At 48.4% G+C, this 17108-nt stretch overlaps 2 protein-coding genes across 10 annotated transcripts in view; one reads left to right on the top strand and one right to left on the bottom strand.

Annotated features, from left to right (window-relative positions):
- Positions 1–361, top strand: part of LOC121364583 (rho GTPase-activating protein 7-like) — a 49851-nt gene extending 49490 nt beyond the window's left edge. For 6 of the 7 annotated variants that reach the window (XM_041487972.1, XM_041487966.1, XM_041487974.1 and 3 more), the window contains one exon: positions 222–361. The gene's annotated coding sequence lies outside the window, so the exon portion shown is untranslated. The remainder of the gene's footprint in view (positions 1–221) is intronic. The other variant, XM_041487967.1, reaches the window with a different exon arrangement.
- Positions 191–16720, bottom strand: RARS1 (arginyl-tRNA synthetase 1). Of its 3 annotated transcripts, XM_041487976.1 has the most exons (16): positions 16644–16689; positions 15070–15169; positions 11457–11591; positions 10762–10950; positions 7456–7567; positions 6365–6465; positions 5827–5948; positions 5397–5517; positions 5007–5136; positions 4575–4679; positions 3531–3709; positions 3079–3188; positions 2364–2469; positions 1477–1649; positions 689–936; positions 191–338 (listed from the first exon to the last, which is right to left on the bottom strand). In XM_041487976.1, the coding sequence occupies exons 4-16, from the start codon at positions 10912–10914 to the stop codon at positions 229–231; spliced, it is 1770 nt and encodes a 589-aa protein (XP_041343910.1). In that variant the 5' UTR covers positions 10915–10950; positions 11457–11591; positions 15070–15169; positions 16644–16689; the 3' UTR covers positions 191–228. The 3 variants fall into 3 exon arrangements, with proteins under 3 accessions (XP_041343910.1, XP_041343909.1, XP_041343911.1); XM_041487975.1 differs by lacking the exon at positions 15070–15169 and having other exon boundaries at positions 16644–16720; XM_041487977.1 differs by lacking the exons at positions 15070–15169; positions 16644–16689 and adding an exon at positions 16458–16625.
- Between the last annotated feature and the right edge of the window lie 388 nt (positions 16721–17108).

Genomic DNA, 17108 nt, shown 5'->3' with positions numbered 1-17108 from the left:
CTTTGGGTGCTCTCAGTTCATGGGCTTTGGCTCCTGCACCGAGAATTGCTCTGAGCTGTGCTCACAGCCGCTTGTCTGCCTCTGTTTCTGCAGCTGCTGAAGCCATACTCCTTTTCTCTCCTTTTCCCTCCCCCCTCTACTTTTTTTTTCCCTTACCACAACCCCAGTCCAACAGACAGAGAGAACTGCAGTTGTTTAGTCCCTTTATTGTCATTCCACAGGGAACCGCTACATCCTCTGCACAGGCTTAATCCCCAGGATGTCGAATCCTTTGGCCATGACACTGGCAGTGGCTTCGCACAGCAGCAGCCTCCACATGTTCACCTTCACGATCTGGCCTGGAAAACACAGACAGGGGAGCTGGAGTAGCTGCTCAGAACAACAGTACCTTCCCCAGGAGAAGCCCCTCCACCCAAAACCGGGTCCTGGACTAGCACATGGAACCCTTCCTGCTCTCCCCAAACCAGGCAGACTGACCACCCCTCCTGTTTCCAGGTGCCTGGCTGCTCCCAACTCTACTCAACCTTCCTGCTCAGTCAGAACACGGACTCTGCCAGTCTCTGTCAATCCTCCCACATGGACACAGTAGTGTGACAACAGCCTTTCCAACACAGGGTAACACCCTGGAGATGGATGTAACCACAGGATGTGATACAGGCACACACAGCACCCCATGGCCAACACTCACCAGTCTGCCTGTCCTTCTCAACGCAGTAGCAGCTGTCGTAGAACTCAGTGAAGGTGGTGGCCAGCTCATACAGGTAGTCACAGAGTGTGTGCAATAACAGGTCCTCCAGGATCTTCTGCAGGATCTCAGGAAACCTCAGGATGCACTTGCCCAGTTTCCACTCCTTCTCATGGTCAAGGACAAGCACCTCCTCCCTGGCTGCCTTCCGCAGCATCTGCTCATCGATGTTGGCCAGGCGAGCAATTGCCCTGGAATGGAACAGTCTGCTTGTGAGGGTCCCACTGCCCAGCCTGCCCAGGGCCAGCCTGCTCACCTGTCTGGCCTGGCTCAGGGCTGGGTGACTAGGCCAGAGGACAGTCAGCCCCCAGCCAGGAGGGCACTGCAGAGGAACAGGGAGGGATGGGCTCTAGGCACCTGCATCAGCGAGGACAGCTGATACTGCCAAGCAAACCAGGGCTCAGGGCGCCAGAAAAACGGGTGTGGCAATACCTGAGCTGAGCAGCTGCTGGAACACAGATGCTTTTCCAACCACCTAATTCCTCTGCTTACCAGGAACTCCCACAGTTCCCTCCCTGGGCTGTGTGTCACACAGAGGAGCCGTTTCAAGTGACACTGGACACATTGTGTGCAATGACAAATAAAATCTTGTCTGTGGTGCATACCAGTGTAGATGGCTTCTCTTACCAAACACCCCCAACAGCACTGATGTGACTGTCACCCCTTTGTCCCTTTGTGACACAGATGCAGAGAGCACCAGCACCAACTCCTGCAGCTCCCTGCCCACGCACCTGATGCGTGTGAAGGCATAGAGCAGATAGGCAGCTGTGTTCCCTCGGTCATCCAGCATCTTGTCAAAGGAGAACACGTAATCATTGAGTCTGTTGTGGGACAGATCTGCATACTTAATGCATCCAAAAGCCACCGACGTCTGGGCAGCTTTCAGCTCTTCTGGCGTCAGGACCTGGTGCAATTTCCAAACAGGCAACAGTCAAGAGGAAGAATGAAGCACAACACGCAGCCCTGGCCTCTCAGCAGGGCTCAGGAGGAGAGTCCAGGCTGCTGAGGGCATTTACCCCTGTGGTGCTCAGTTCACATGCACCTCTCTGCTTCAGGGCACCAGACAACCCCACACCCACCCCTCACTTCTCCTGCAATCCACTGGCACCACAGCCCTGCCCAGGTTAGGGCTGACTCTCCCTTCTGACAGCCCACAGGACCTCTGTGCCCCACAACCTGCCAGGTGTGATGTGCTCTGCTCCTGCCTCTTACACGTACACAGAACAAATGTTGGTCCTCCTACCCTTACGGAGCATTTTGGTCAATCCAAACACTTACAAACCCCTCTCTGCTGGAACAGTGGCAGCAGGGCAAAGCACTTTGTGCCTGACTCCTAGGAGCCCTTTAGAGATTTTCAAGGTTTTTTTTTTTCCTTGCTTTCTCATGTTCCTGTTTAAAAAGGGACTTTTCACTTTCACTACACTACTTTTCTCAATTCCCCTGCCTCACACTATGCTTGGACAGAGTTTGGTCTTTCTGTTACATTCCATGTCCCACACCATCCAGCTCTCTGCATGCAGCAAGACAGACAGAAATCTCATTAAGCAATGCAGAGACCGTAAGTCTGTGAACACATCTGGGAAGTTCTCAGGAAAGACAAGCAATTTGTCACAACTACCTTGTCCCGTTCCTTGTCTTTCAGCTTGTCCATGGCTCGTTTCAGTCCTTCCTCCAGCAGATCCATGAGACGCACCGTGTCCCCTGAACGAGTTTTGAACTTCTTCCTGAAAACACACAGCCAAAATGATCACCTGCATAAGAGGCAAAACAATTCCACCCTCTGCCTAGTGCCCAGCAAGCACATGGCAAATCCTTTTGTATTGAAGGAATTGCCATCACATGGACAGCTCCAAAACGGAGAGAGCACCCACAGCATGGTCAGCAGGAATGGCCAGGAAGGATTCAATAGTCAGAACTGTCCAGTTCCAGGCATTAAGCAGCACACAATACCAGTACCAGATTTTTCCAAACTTTTGTTTCATCTACTATGAAGGAGGTAGAAAGTAATGAAAATCATGGCCTTTACCACTGCCATCTCCCAGTACCACATTAGCTTCCACCAGCCAATCCAAGTGCCCCTCACCAAATGCCAGGCAGCAGAAGCCAGGCTCGAGAGGGAATGTGACCACAGCAGCAGTGACTGTGAGGATCAAGGACAATGACACAGAACACAATGACACAGTTACAGGTAACAGCACAGGACTCAGTGCTTTCTTTAGGGTTTTTTTTTGGTGTGCCACATATGAACTTGTCAATGAATGAGGGCAAATCTCCTGCATTCACTCAAACTTTCTTTCCAAGGTACAGAGAAAAAAGTACACCCAGACACTTACTTGTCTTCTCCCAGCACCACTCCAAAGGCAGCATGGGCCACTCTGGTGACTTTGGGATCATACCAGCCAATCATCTGTCCAGCTGCAAACACTGTCTGGAGATGCACAGACTGCAAGAAAATAAAACACCAAAAACTGGTTCTCAATCTACTCCTCCGGGTGCAGTTTTTCATAGCTTTATCCTAGTCACAACAATGCTCTCACAATAAGACTTAAAGTGTTTCCAGTTCCACAGACAAATTCTGCTCTGAAAAGTTAAACCTTTTCAAGAGTTTTCTAGCTCTACAGAAGCAGCAAATGGCTAATTCCCATCACTGCCTCAGATAAGGAAAAAATATACCAATCACACTAAAGACCCTGTGGTGTTCTACCTGTGTTACTGTTGCATCCATCATTTCACACACTTTGTGCTGGCCAGCACCAACAGTTACAGCAGAGGGTGCTGAACTCACCTGGCCACTATCAACAACGTAGATGAGGATGTCACCCTTCTCTTCATACAGCCTGTGCTTCAGAGCAGCCAGGTCTGATGTGTCATATGTGTAACCTCCGTCCGATTTCGTGATTGTCAGCGGGACAGGGAAACCCGGGACGAACACGACCTTCCGGCCATCATCAACCTGGACAAATCCTGCCAAAGCAATGAAAAACATCCTGTGCTGAATCACACCAGGGAGCTTCTGGGCCAGCAGCAACACCTCCCCTCCCTGCTGCTACCAGGAAGAAAAGGCCACACACTCACATAATCAAAAATATGAAAAGACCTACACGAGAACTCCCTTGTCAACACAAGTCCCATTCTGTCCAGCACTTCCAGAACAATGCGCAAGGAAGCAGATCTGCACAAATGTGGCCTCACCAGGAAAGACCTAATTCAAAAACTCCCATCATTTGCATTCATATCTGCCTCTACAGCCACACATGCAGGACAAAATACGGCATTAAAGGCAACAGAAACTCTACAGAAGTATGATGAGGACTCTGCAGAGTCTTTCTGAGGTGAGACAGAACACTTCAGATGGTGAGATTCAAGAACTGCAAAATCCAGACAGGAACACATAAGACCAGAGACTTTTTTATGCTGCACTTGGCTTTTTGCCAGTTTCAAAGTCAACATGATCCCAAAATCCCACTGTCTTCACAGAGATTTCTCAGACAAAAGTTCCCACAGTCACAACACTAGGACTGGGAAGTCTGTCATATATTGCTCCTTGACTGTTTACTCAGAATACAATAAATTCCACTAGTACCCTGTGCTACTGCTTACAAATGTCACAGACAAACTGCTTTTGATATCAGCAAGAAAGATTCAGTCCTTCTGGAATGAGGAAAAGCCACAAAATGTCCTCTTAGGAAATGTGGCTGAGAAAAAAAAAAGCAAACATGGAGAAGATGCAACTGAAAAGCATCAACCCTAAGCCCTGCTGAACAGGACTGAGGTCACCATGCTCATCCTCACAGCTGCAGAACTTCTGACCCGAGACCAAAAGTCTCACCTTTGTCTTCAAATTCTTTCACAATGTCTTTCATCATCTCATGGTAGAAGGATTCTCCCCTCTCTGTAATTGTGATGTCCAAACAGTTGTAGATTTTCTGGAATTCTTGAGGGAAACAGAACATAATACTTACATTAAAGGCACACAGTGGGAACCAGTGGCATGTTTAGCAGTGGGTACAGCAAGACTGAAAAAGCATTATCCATTTCTCGGTCAAGGCATCAGACTAGGACTCAGGAGACAAAAGATTTAGCTGAAAGTCTCCACTTAAGACAGCCCAGTACTTTGGTTGTACTGGCTTTGTGCTTTCAGCTGCTCTTAGCAGTGTGGCAGTGATTTTCAAGGGAAAACAGAAGGGTGTGCTCAGACATAAAGTGAGGAAAGCCACACTGTTCTATAGCTGAGACATGATTCCAGATGTGGCGAAGTCACCTCTGCGTGACACGTCACAGATGAGATTCCAGGCTTTAATGAAGTCAGGGGTTTTGCTCTGCAGCAGCACCACACATTGGTAAGCTCGCTTCTTAAATTCCTCCTCTGTGTCAAACCTCTGCTTGGATTCCTGCACGGAAACACATGGAAAAGCACTGCTTTCTTCTCTGAAACAAACCACCACTCCTAACAGGCTCTCCAGGTATGCTCATCTCAGACAGAAAGGCTGTGTGCTTACAAAGGCCTTTGATCATGCCCCACACAGTTCAATACCAGGTACCACAATTCATCACCCCATGGCTGGTTATCACAATAATCTACTAACACTTTCATTTCTCCAAAACTACACTGCAATTTGTAAAGCTTCTCAATCTGCTTTGGTACACATACCTTGTAAAAAGCCTGGAGATCCCCAATGGGAGGAGAAACACTTAAGTAATCTGGAAATTTGTCCTGGAGGTGAGCAATGAGCATTCCAAACTGGGTGCCCCAATCTCCTAAATGGTTCAACCTTGGAGTAATTGAAGAGGACAAAAATAATGATCTCTTAAACACAGGTTTTAAAATACACACATTTTTAAAATATATATTCTAAAAGAAACACACATAATACCAGAAATCCAGCCCAGGCAAGCTCCCCAATTTCACTGCACAGAAGCTGCTGCCTTGACACTGCTACACTTGCTCAGCTTAGTATCTACTACCCATAAGGGTTATTTGCTATGTGCTTATAAACTGAGACCAATACAGAGCAGAACAGAGAGACAGGGACTGCACAAAGAGCCCAGCAAGCCCACCACACCCAGCCACTGAGCCTCACCTCAGAACGTCATAGCCCACGAACTCGAAGAGCCGGGACATGCTCTCGCCGATGATGGTAGAGCGCAGGTGGCCAACGTGCATCTCCTTGGCAATGTTGGGGGAGGAAAAATCCACCACCACCTTGGGCACAGAACCAAAGGAACACGTGAATAAAAGGCCATTACCACACCTCGTGTGCTTGATCTGGGTTTTGTTAGGGGCAGCAGCGGAAAGGAGAATCACCTCCACTGACCCTCAGCAGGAACATCAGAGTGAGTGTTGCTGCAGCCCAGCTGAGGGTCAGGGATCACTCCCACTGACCTGGGCACAACCCCCACCCCCAGGGAGCCCTGTCCCTCAGCCACCAGAGACCACAGCAAGTACAAGTGACCTACCCCGTGGCCCCCAGTTCCTATGCCACATCCCACATACTCTGCTCTAACAACCTGCTGACATGGACATCTGCTCAGAACATCCCTTCAGATGGGAATTTTAAAGATACCTGCAGTCCAGAACATCTCCCCTGTAGCAAGATGGCTGTGTGCTTACTGCTGTACCTTTTTCCTTTTGCCAATAGCTGGTGGTTGAACTCCATTGATCAATAAACTGCTCAGCTGCTTCGACACAAAATCCTTTCTCAAGTGGACATTGATAAAACCTTTGCAGGAAAAAAACAGCAATGAGTGCTGGGGCTGCAGAAGCGCCTCAAACCATTTTGTTTCCTTCCCCCCGGATTTCTGTTTTCATGCATCAAGCACAAGAGCACATGAAGTCAGCTTGACAAAACATTTTTCGGTCACAGGACAACAAAGCTGTCACTTGAAGACAGATTCTTCTGTTTCCAGATTAGAGTAGTCTGTTCACATCACTTATAGCCTTTACTGCAGGAGTCAGATGCTGCAAGCTACACCATTGACATAACTCCTTTTTGTACACTATCACTCAACAATGAATTTATAGAAACAATTTTTTGTGAGAAAATAAATAATTTGGTTTCCAGAATGCAAAACCAAATCCTGCTTTATCTTTTTTAAAAAATTAATATCCTAAAACATATAGTTTCATCTGGGATAATTTATGCTCGTGGTATGACATTGTCTTACTTCTGCTTCACAGAGCCAATGAACAAGCCCTGGCCCTAAAAGGGCTGTGCCATGGAATTTGTGTTTATGCTGAAGCCCTAAGGAATATGAGTCCTTGTATTTTTCCCTGAGTCACAGGGACAAAACAAATGCAGCAATTAATAACCTCCATGCTACTCCAGCTTCTCAGTGCTGAGAGGACAAGGTCTCCTCACCATGCAAGCAACAGCAAGAAGAGCTGTCCATTTTTGCTGTGATTTCATGACTGTGGCTTGATTCCCATCACCAGTATTGAAAGAGGAAAAGCTGCTCCCTTAAGGATCAGTGGGAATATTGCTAATTAAAGCGCTCATGATCATACCTGCTAATTCTAATACAGAAGTAGATTCTCTGCTGCTGTACAAGTCTGAGTGCTACAAAGCTCACCAAGACAGAAGAAACTAAGCCACTGTGAAACTGCAGTTTTAAAGCACAAAACAATAGAACTCAACTCAGCTTCCCTCTCACAATATAACTGCCCTTTTTATTTTAAGATACACAAAGTGTGTAAAACAAAACTATCTTACCAGGACCAGCAATTTCAACCTTCTCAATGCATTCATTGGCAGGAATATTTTTTACTATTTTCTCTGCTATTTCTCGTGGGCTAACCTTCTGTTCCCTGGTTTTGAGCAGTATCTGGAACACAACAAAGATCAAGGAAAATTCAGTCCTCTGAAACATTCCAGAGAGCAAAACAGACAGCACAGATACTGAAGGACTGAAACATCCTCATGGTCCTTCAGCTTCATAACACAGAGATGCACACACAGAGAAACATCTTGAGCCAATTTTACAGATTAGATCAGTTCTCCACAGCACGAGCCTGACTGGACCCAACACGTTCAACTCCTTCTGCTCAGAGCAGTCCCTATGTCAGAAGAAAATCTCCCAGGCTATTTTCTAAAACCTGCTAAGTGGTTTGGCAAATTTGTATTTTTCTAAGCTAGTAAAAGGGACAAACCCTTTAAAACTCAACATAGCTGGCACAGTCCTTCAGTGTTTCACAATCCTGTTGATCAGTCCCATGGGTGTCCTCAGCTCTGCCAGCATTCACATTTGAAGTTCTGAACTGTGCCTCCAGCAGATGCTGAGTGTGGTTTCAGAGCAGGTCTGTTTATTTATGATTAAACACAACCAAAGCAAACTGCCTTCAGTCCCATCTTAGTCTCAAGCTTAATAAATAAATAATTGAATAGATTAATAAGTGAATAAATAAACAAAATCCAACAACCCAAGCAAACAAAGTTAATCCCAGCACTACCCAATTTTCTTCAAAGAGCGTCAGAAAAACTGCTGTTAAAGTAGCTCTCCTTTTCCCTTGGAGACACGAGCAGCCCACTGTGAGGAACTCAAAGAACAGGACACAAGCACACAAGTTTACATACAATGAGAGTATCACAGTGGTTTGAGGTGGAACAGACCTTTGAAGATCACCTAGTCCAACCACACAACTTCCCCGTCCATTCCCAAAGCATCTTCTCACACAGCTTTGTGCAAATCTTACAAAAACACCCTTTAGGAGGACTCTGTAAGCTAGTCCAACCTGTTCCTTGCAGAACATTACATTCACACTTGTATAAAATTACCACAAGTACCTGTTTCTGAGCACATGATTTTCCAGTATTACTGTGATGTGTTTGAAAACAACTCCACTGAGGCCACAAAGATGATGTACCTCTTTGTCAACTCAGAATTTACACTCACTGCTTGTATTTGCTAATTTACAGTCTGCTCTAAAATGTACTTCTACTAAAGTTTCAGTTTTCTGTTTAACCTGTCATACACAGGATTCTTACAAGATAGTAAAGGCTTAAAAACGGCAAGAAAAGCAAACCTCAGTAGCTTTAGTTTTACTCGAAGTGTAAACTACAGGAAAAATAAATACAAACCCAGATTATGGGCATGTTACACCGGATTACAGGCACATTATGTGAACCAATCCAGAAAAGGTCACCACACTCCTGTAGAACTCCTGGCTGAAACCCCAAGCATTAATATGCTAATGAGCTCCCAGGAAAACAATAGGCATTTGTGAGGGTCCTTTCCACATCAGTGCGCCTGCAGGGAGAGGCTGCTGCCTGGCACGTACCAGTGCTGCCCCAGTCAGGGCACTTCCCACTCTGCTGGCAGTCCCAGTGACCCTGACCCGTGTTCCAGCTCTGCCCAGGGGACACCCTGGGAAGACCTGCATCACAGCCAAGCCCCTAAAACAGGCTGACAGAAAGTCCCTAACCTGCTGCTCTCATCCCCTGGCTCTGCCATGCTGACACACTGCCTGTGTGAGCACAGCCAAGCTCCAGCACAGTGCACAGCCTGCCTGCCCAGGGAATAAACTCCACAGCCAAGCCCAGCACTAGGAACCCTTATTCACCACCACAGCTGACAACCTGGAACTCAAACCCTGGCTGGAAGGGGTCTGTTCAGTTATGTAGTGCTGGGAAGCCTGGACTGCTTGAGAATCCCAACCGCGACTTAATTGGGGTAACGCTGCGGTCAGGGAAGTGGCAGCGCCCTGAATCCCGTGTCAGTGCAGTCACCCAGGACAGCAGCACAGTGACAACATGCTAATGAGACTGAGGGGAGACACGGGATCGGGGAGGGCAGTTCCGCCTGGCACCGCAGCCCAGAGCCTGCTGCCTGGCACGTATCGTACCCCTGCTGCCCCAGTCACGCTCACTGTACGGGGACAACTTGGGACAGCAGAGTGGCAGTGCAAGTTCAGGGTCTAAACTGACAGTCTAATGGGTTAATAAAGGTGAATTGACAACAGGAGGTGTATAATAGGTGTTTCTGTTTTGATTGCCAAATAAAAAGATCTGTAATTACAAAGTGTCTACTTAGTCACCCAAAGTGCACTGAAAGTTTGGGTGCTTCAGCACCTAAGCTAGAACACACTACCTTCTTTCTCCCACACCTCCTGGATTTACTTCAGCACAGTCCCAGCCCACTGAGCAGGCTGAGCAACTGCTGAAGTGTCTCTGACTGCATTCAGGTCCTCTTTGGTCAAGCTCCCTGTACCCAGGGAATTAACAAGAGATGTTAAACAAAGGACTGAGCCAGAGGAATATGAAAGGTAGCACCCAAGCAGCAATCCACACTTGGCTGGACTCTGAGAAGGCGCTTCCTGAGCATGCCCAGGCCTGACAATGCCTGGCTGGAGCTCAGGGAGGGCAGTTTGGGATGTAAGATGCAGGGATCCAAACTCAACAGAGCACACAGATCAGCACCTGGGCCCCTTTGCTCTGCCACGTGTGTCTGTGAGCAGGAGGAAACCACGGCACCCACAGCAACGGGAGGTGTGAGCCAAGAGGGGAAGGTGGAGATGCCCCTTTGTCACCTGCCCTGTGAGAAGGGGGTAGGTGCACACAAACGTGGGGATATTACACTTTCCTGGCACTAGAGAAGAGCAGTTAGAGATATGCAGGTGTTTCTCAAGATTTTGCAATTCTCTAGAATCGTGATTTATTGTTTTGCTGTTTTCAGTTCCAAACATACAACTCACTAATTGGTAGTTAATTGCACATCATTAGTAAATCGATGCAGCACTTAAATCCTGATTTGATTTAGATCCCATGAACCAAGCAGATTTTCTGTGCCACACACGTTAACTCTCTCACACCAGGCACCTGAACAGAGGTTTAAAGGCCAGCTCTGTAAAGGCCAATGCCTCCCTTAAAATGCCATTCAATACTCAATTCGCAGCTCAGACACCTGCAGCAAGCCCAGAACAAGTCCCATATTGCAACTCTCACTGTGCTGTCTATCCCTTAGCTTCCAACAGACAACATCCCCATTTCTGCTTCGTTGTTGAGACTGTTTACATCATTTACCTGTGATATGCCCATGGCACTGTTACACTGGTAGTCCCCAAATTTGGGCTGCTGACTTGGTGTCACCACCAGAGGAGGGTTTTCTAAGTCTGGGTAGGCAGCCTGAATGGCAACTCCAAAGATCTCCTGGAGACAGCTGTTGATATTAATCATGCTTTTGGTTGATTTACTTCTTTCCTCTTGAAGGCTCTGAAAAGGAAAACCACACAAATCCAGAAGGCTAAATTCACAACATCTGAAGAGCTGTTACATCCCACTTTTCTCCTTTGCTGCCTGGCAAAGCACAGCTGACAGATTTGGCTGACACCTCCAGGCACAGGAGCAATGTATACAACATAAAAATCATATGATTCTCCTGCTGAACCTCCCAGCACAAACCTTCCCCTGACTGCAGGGCTGCACTACTTCTCTCATCTGTGCTGGTAAGTCTGGGACAGACCTCAGCTGGGCCACCTGGTTGAAAACTTGCCCCAGACATGACCATGTGGGCTTACTGACCTACTGACATCTTCCATAAAACAGGTTTCTGTTCAAAGAACCAAGAAATATCTGATGTGCCACCAATTAAGGTGTCAGAATGCAGAGCTAGCATGCTGTCACACATCCGACCTGTAACAAACTCACACCATTTATTTAGCTTGTCCTAATGACAACAAAAAACCACAAGGTCCAGCAATGATTTTTTATTCCCTTACCTTCTTAAGGAAGTTTAACCGGTACTTGAGTTTTGCGTTTTCGTCTCGCAACCCTTCCAAGCTCGGGGAGACTCCCAAGCACCCAAAGTTCTTCAGACGCTCAATTTCTGCACTTAGCAACTTGATCTCGTTTTCCTGAAAAGGAAATTGAGTTGTCACACAGTAATTCCTGGAGAGGGGACAGGAGGTGAGGAGCTGAAAGATCTCAGGCACAGTGAAGTTGCCTTGTAAAAGTAACAGCAACAACATGTAAGCTGATTAATTCCAAACAATATTTGGAGATTGTTTCTTTTTGTGTGAAAAACAAGGATTGTGAAATACTCTTTAAAAAAGGCAGCGAGAAAATAGTCTCACTTATATCAAGACAGAAGTACAAGAATGACAACAGGAAATGCTAATGAGATATTCCCCAAATAAGCACTTTCTCCAACTTTTCAAACAAAGGTATCAAATTATTTGACTCAAAATTCCCTTTAGCCTGTTTCACCATCTCACAGGCCACAGCTTCAGAGGAGAAAACCACCACAACTACTACACAACCCCAGCAAGCTCAAAGCCCACCTAGAGACAGGAATGCCAGAAGCAGTGTGCTGCTCCACAGGGGCATTTCTGCAGGGTGCACTCACTTGCACCCGGCCACACAACCTTTCCTGCCCCGTCCAGGAAGAAAAGGTATGTCTTCTCCCTTAAAACTGACACAAGGCATTCAGGAGCACTTGGGAATTTCAGGAGGGCCTCTATGTTCCAAACACTCTTCCCTGTGTCCCACCAGACTTCACAGCCCCAACTCAGACAAATTTGTCAGCAGGAAAAAAGTTCGAAGCTGCTGCAAGGAGCAGGAATCTTCCTCACCCCCCACCCTAAAGAAACCAAATAGTTGAAGTTTCATCTCTGTTGTGCATCTCTTGTCCTCCCCATAACAGGCTTCGTGCCCTGAGCCACAAAGCTGGCTCTGACACAGAATCCTGGAGGCTACTCAAGGTTTGAGGGACTTGGTGCTGCTATGGAGGGAGGCAGTGAGCACTGCCCACCCTGGCCTGTCATCGCCTTGGCTCCCACAAGCAGCAGGCTCTCCTCTGCCAGCACTTCCACAGCAGGACACAGCTCAGGCTATTATTGTAGGCCACAAAACCTTACCAAAAGGGCTCATTTACTTTGTTGCTCTTCAAACAATCAGACTATTTAATTAGGAAAAAAATTGGGCCATTGAATCTCTTGGTCTTGAGTGTCCACCTGAACAACAGGTCCCAGGAATGCTGCTGTAACTAAGCGCACATGCTCAAAAACCTAGGCTGAGGTAAAACAATCTTAAGATTGGCCTATTTGTGGGACAAGCTGAAAATCAGTACTTTTGAGGTCATTCTTCAGTTGTGCTTCAGTTTATGGCACACTTCTGTTATAACCTCAAGATCTCCTCTGCTACAGAGGAGAACAATGCTGCTTCCTGCAGTCTGGATGTGAAGAAACAGGACTTTGAGAAAAAAACCCAAACCTCTATCAAATCCTCTCGTTTGGCATTTACACAACTAAAATCACTGAACAGCACAGCTGTACCTTATAATCAACTCACTTCAAATAGTCCCATTTCAGCTTTTCTTTTCAAAACCCAAGGCAGGTGTCCCAAAAATCAATTTTTCTCTCACTTACATACATACACAAACCTTCCCCCATAAGCAACAGCAAATAGATTGGTTTATTTTCAACTTTTCTTCCTGGCCTGATTTGGTAGCATTTCACATAATTTATCAACCCATTTGTAAAATCTTCTACACTTCAAGTTAAAATCAGCACAACTGTGTTTTCACAGCTGTGCCACTGTAAGTTTCAGTGCCATTATTGCTATAAACATCAGAGCAGTGACATATCTAACTCATCCCCCCAAGCCTAAAAAGTGCTTTAAACCTAAGTGCAAAGGTATCTTCAACCCCTACTATCACATAATCTGTAAATTCTGTGTCCACACAGCATTATCTTCCCTCTAGTGAAGTTACCAGCTTCAGGACAGGTCTCCAAGACCCCAAGGAGAGTTCTGCATCAAAGGCAAACATTCTCCAGAACCAGAAAATCACATTCTGCTTTTGAAACTAAAATCCCTGCAGGTCCAAGACAATAAGCAGCTCACAAATATTCCTCCTGCATTAAGATTCCCTCCAAGCTATAACTGGGATATTTCAGTACCCCTGACAACCTTTACCAAAGAGGAGTCTGAGTTGTATTTTCCTACATAACCACAAACACTTCTGCCACCCAAGGGAAGACTCACAGGAGGTGACATGACCAGAAACCTACTGGAGCTTCTTTCCATATTGTTACACCACAGGACAAGAAAAGAGGTTTATTCTTGTGCATGGTCAGAAGCCAGAACCACAGTGCCCAGGAATCACCGACCCCTGGGCAGACAACTGGCCCAAAGAGCTCTTTTACAGGGTGACTGTAATCACTTGGATTTGGCCAAACCCTCTAAAACAGTGCCACAGTTCAGCAAGTCTCATCTACTTTTTTCCCATCAAACCAGCAAATTCACAGCACTGGCACCTGGAGGCATTCAGGATGGCGCCATTCCAGATGTGGCCAAGCCCAGACTGTCACATTTGTCTCTGCTGTTTAGTGCTCCCCTTCTTCAGACATTTTCCAGTCCTTATGTTGTTACTTGAGTGTGAACTGAGAGCAAAAGGTTTCACCATGGTGGCGCAGCTGCCTACCCCAGTGCTGCTGTTGCCATTTCAGTCTCCCTTTTATTGTGCTCATCAATAGCTCATGAAGTCTTCATTCAAAACAACCCAGTAGAAAAGCCTGAACTCAGCAATGCCTGAACTCGCTGGATTCCAGAATTGATGAGGCTGAGATCCCAGCAGCTGGGCTGGGACAGCCACACAGCTGAGTACAGCTTTCATCTCCAGACTGGCAATGGGGGCACCCCTGCTCTGGGAACACCACTCAGCACTCTCCTTCCTCTGGTGACCAGTGACAGGAGACAGGAAAATGAAATGCAGCTGTGTCAGGGGAAGTTCAGACTGGTTCAGAAAGGTTCTTCACTGGGAGGGTGCTGGTGCACTGAAACAGGCTCTCCTGGGAAGTGGTTGTGGCACCAAACCTGTTGGGGTTCAAGGAGCATCTGGAATATGCTCTTAACAATATGGTTTAGTTCTAGGTAGTCCTGTGAGGAGTGGGGAGGTAGACTTGACAATCCATGGGTCTCTTCCAACCTGAGGTATGCTATGACTCTGTGACCCCCACACCCATACCCATGTTGCTGAGCTTGCCTGGAAAAAAGGTCTTCAGATATTTACATCAGAAATGCCTCTTACTACAGCACCCTGTGATGAAGTTAATTCTCTAGCAAAGATTTGTGAATGCTAGATGTTATTGAAAGGATATCAACGCTACATTCTTCCTAAAAAACAAACTACAAAACTACAGCTAAGCCTTGTAACAACTCCTGTCTCATGGTACCATCCAAGTGAGGAAGGGAGACAATGCCAATACACCTCTGATCTAGAAGACGTGTGACTGAGAAAAGGAAGGGGAAAGCTGCTGTTCAGGTCAGCAAGTGTCACCTCCTGGTTTATTCTACCTGCACTGTCTAGCACAACTTGTCAGTAAAGGGTCATACCTGATGACCACCTCATGAGGAGCTGTGGGAATTACATAAGGCCATGCTGACATCTCCAAGGGCTCCTTGCTCAGCTGAGTACTAGAAATCTTCCCCTCACCTGTGAATACAAAAAAACTACAGCTCTTTCAAAGGACCAAAATCATCCTTACATTTTCCCTTAGCATGTAAGTCTGTCTTCCAAGAACCCTACTTGAGCAGGAGGGTAACATGAAACTTGCACAGGCTTCTGTCTCTGGGCTTTAACATGACACAGCTTTTCTCCATCAGAAGAAAAAAAATCATAAAGGAGAGTAAATGGCCTGAGAGAGCATGGCAAAGGGAGCAGAACACCACTCTTCCTTCCCCTCCTTGCCTCCTGCTCAGTTTTATCTCTACTCCTACTCTGCCAAGCCCTGCTGAGCCGGCTGAGCACACACTGCTTGCTCTTTGTTGGGTTACTTTCCTGCAGGCTGGCTCCCCACAGGCTTCAGGGCATGCTGCAGCTGGAAACAGGGAGCATGTGGCTGGGAGTGACAGGCAGAGTCAGGCTCAGTAACTCTGCATGGCCTCCTGCAGCCTCCTGGAGCTGGAGCTGAACACTCCTGCTTCCTCCTGCTCTGCTTCCAGTGCCTGGAACCTGCTTATGGACTACAGACCAAGCAGGAGTGACAGCAAAGGCAGAGCCACCTTGCCAGAACACTGGAGATGTCCTTCCTCTCCTAGCATCAACAAAGGAGGAAGAGAAAATCAAAGGCAAGAAGGAGCTGCAGAGATTCAACCGCCAGATTTATTATCTCAGTACGTGTCATATATCTGTGAGCAGGAAACACACTCAAAAGTTGCTCAAGAGCACACAAGTATGGCAGGCAAAACCCCAAAGGCCAAAGTCCAGAACCTCTCAGCTGGATGCTCCTGAGGCAACGGGCAAGGTGTGAGAAGTGACCCTGGAGCAGTCAAAGCTTTCCTGAAGCTGCCTCTGCACTCTATGTCACACGGTCACTGACCAGGACAGACCTGGCGGTTCTATTTATTATTATTCTCGTCACTGAAAATGCAGAGGGTTGTCACCATCTTTTCCCAAAGCAAAGCACCTTGTGGCTGCAGTACAGCTGTTCGAGGAGGCCAGCGTGCCAGCACACAGGAGGAGGAAGCATCCCTCCCTGGCTGCCCAGGGCTCCCGGGCCTCCCCTGGCGATCCCTGCCCAGCCAGAGCACAGTGACACCAGGCCGTGCGGGGCCGGTTCCGCTGGCTGCTCTGCGGAGCTTTTTGGGAACGCTGCCGCGATCCCGCCCTGGGTGCGAGACGGGGCAGCCATGGAGCCCTGCCCTCAGCCCCGGCAGAGACGGGAGCAGCCCAGGGAGCGCTTCAGCCCTGCCCGCTCTCCGCCTTCCCTTCCCAGACAGACCTGCCGCTCCCGCGGGGCCCAGCGAGCCGCCCGGGGCTCCCGGCACTGCGCGGGCTTCGGTACCCGGGGAGCGTTCCCGGGGCTCGCCCGTCACCTGCGCCCCGCGAAGCCCCGCGGCTCTCCCGGTCCGTGCGGTGCCGTGCCCGGCTGTTCTGTCCTGTCCCGTCCCCCGGCCCGGCCCCGCACCTGCCGCGCCAGCCTCGCCACGGACTGCGCCACGCGTGCCTCCATCCTCGGGCGGCCGGAACCGGGACTGGCGCCGCGGGAACCGGAAGGCGGCCGGAGCGGCGCCGCCGCGGCGGCAGCGCTCCCAAGCGGCGGGGAGGACCGCGGCGGGGCCGGGAGTGCTGCCCTGGGAACGGGAACAGGAACGGGAAAAGGGAAAGGGAGGAGGGAATAGCACCCCCAAAGCCCCGCATTCCGTGTCACTACCCAGGACTTTGAAACGTGTCCCATGCCCAGCAGGGGGTACAGGATGGGCACAGGGAATGTCCAGGCAGGGAGGAAAGCAGCGAGTACCCGAGGGAACGGCCGGAGCTGTGTCAGGTTCAGGTGCAGATCAGGAAAGGATCTTCCCCAGGCTGCCCAGGGAACGGTCCCGGCCCCGAGGCTGCCGGAGCTCCAGGAGCCTTTGGACAGCGCTGCAGGACA

The sequence above is a fragment of the Pyrgilauda ruficollis genome, unplaced genomic scaffold, assembly GCF_017590135.1.
Source record: "Pyrgilauda ruficollis isolate IOZ18807 unplaced genomic scaffold, ASM1759013v1 scaffold86, whole genome shotgun sequence".
NCBI lineage: Eukaryota > Metazoa > Chordata > Aves > Passeriformes > Passeridae > Pyrgilauda > Pyrgilauda ruficollis.
The sequence above is the reverse complement of the archived record's forward strand: the minus strand, read 5'-3'. Positions and strand labels throughout refer to the sequence as shown.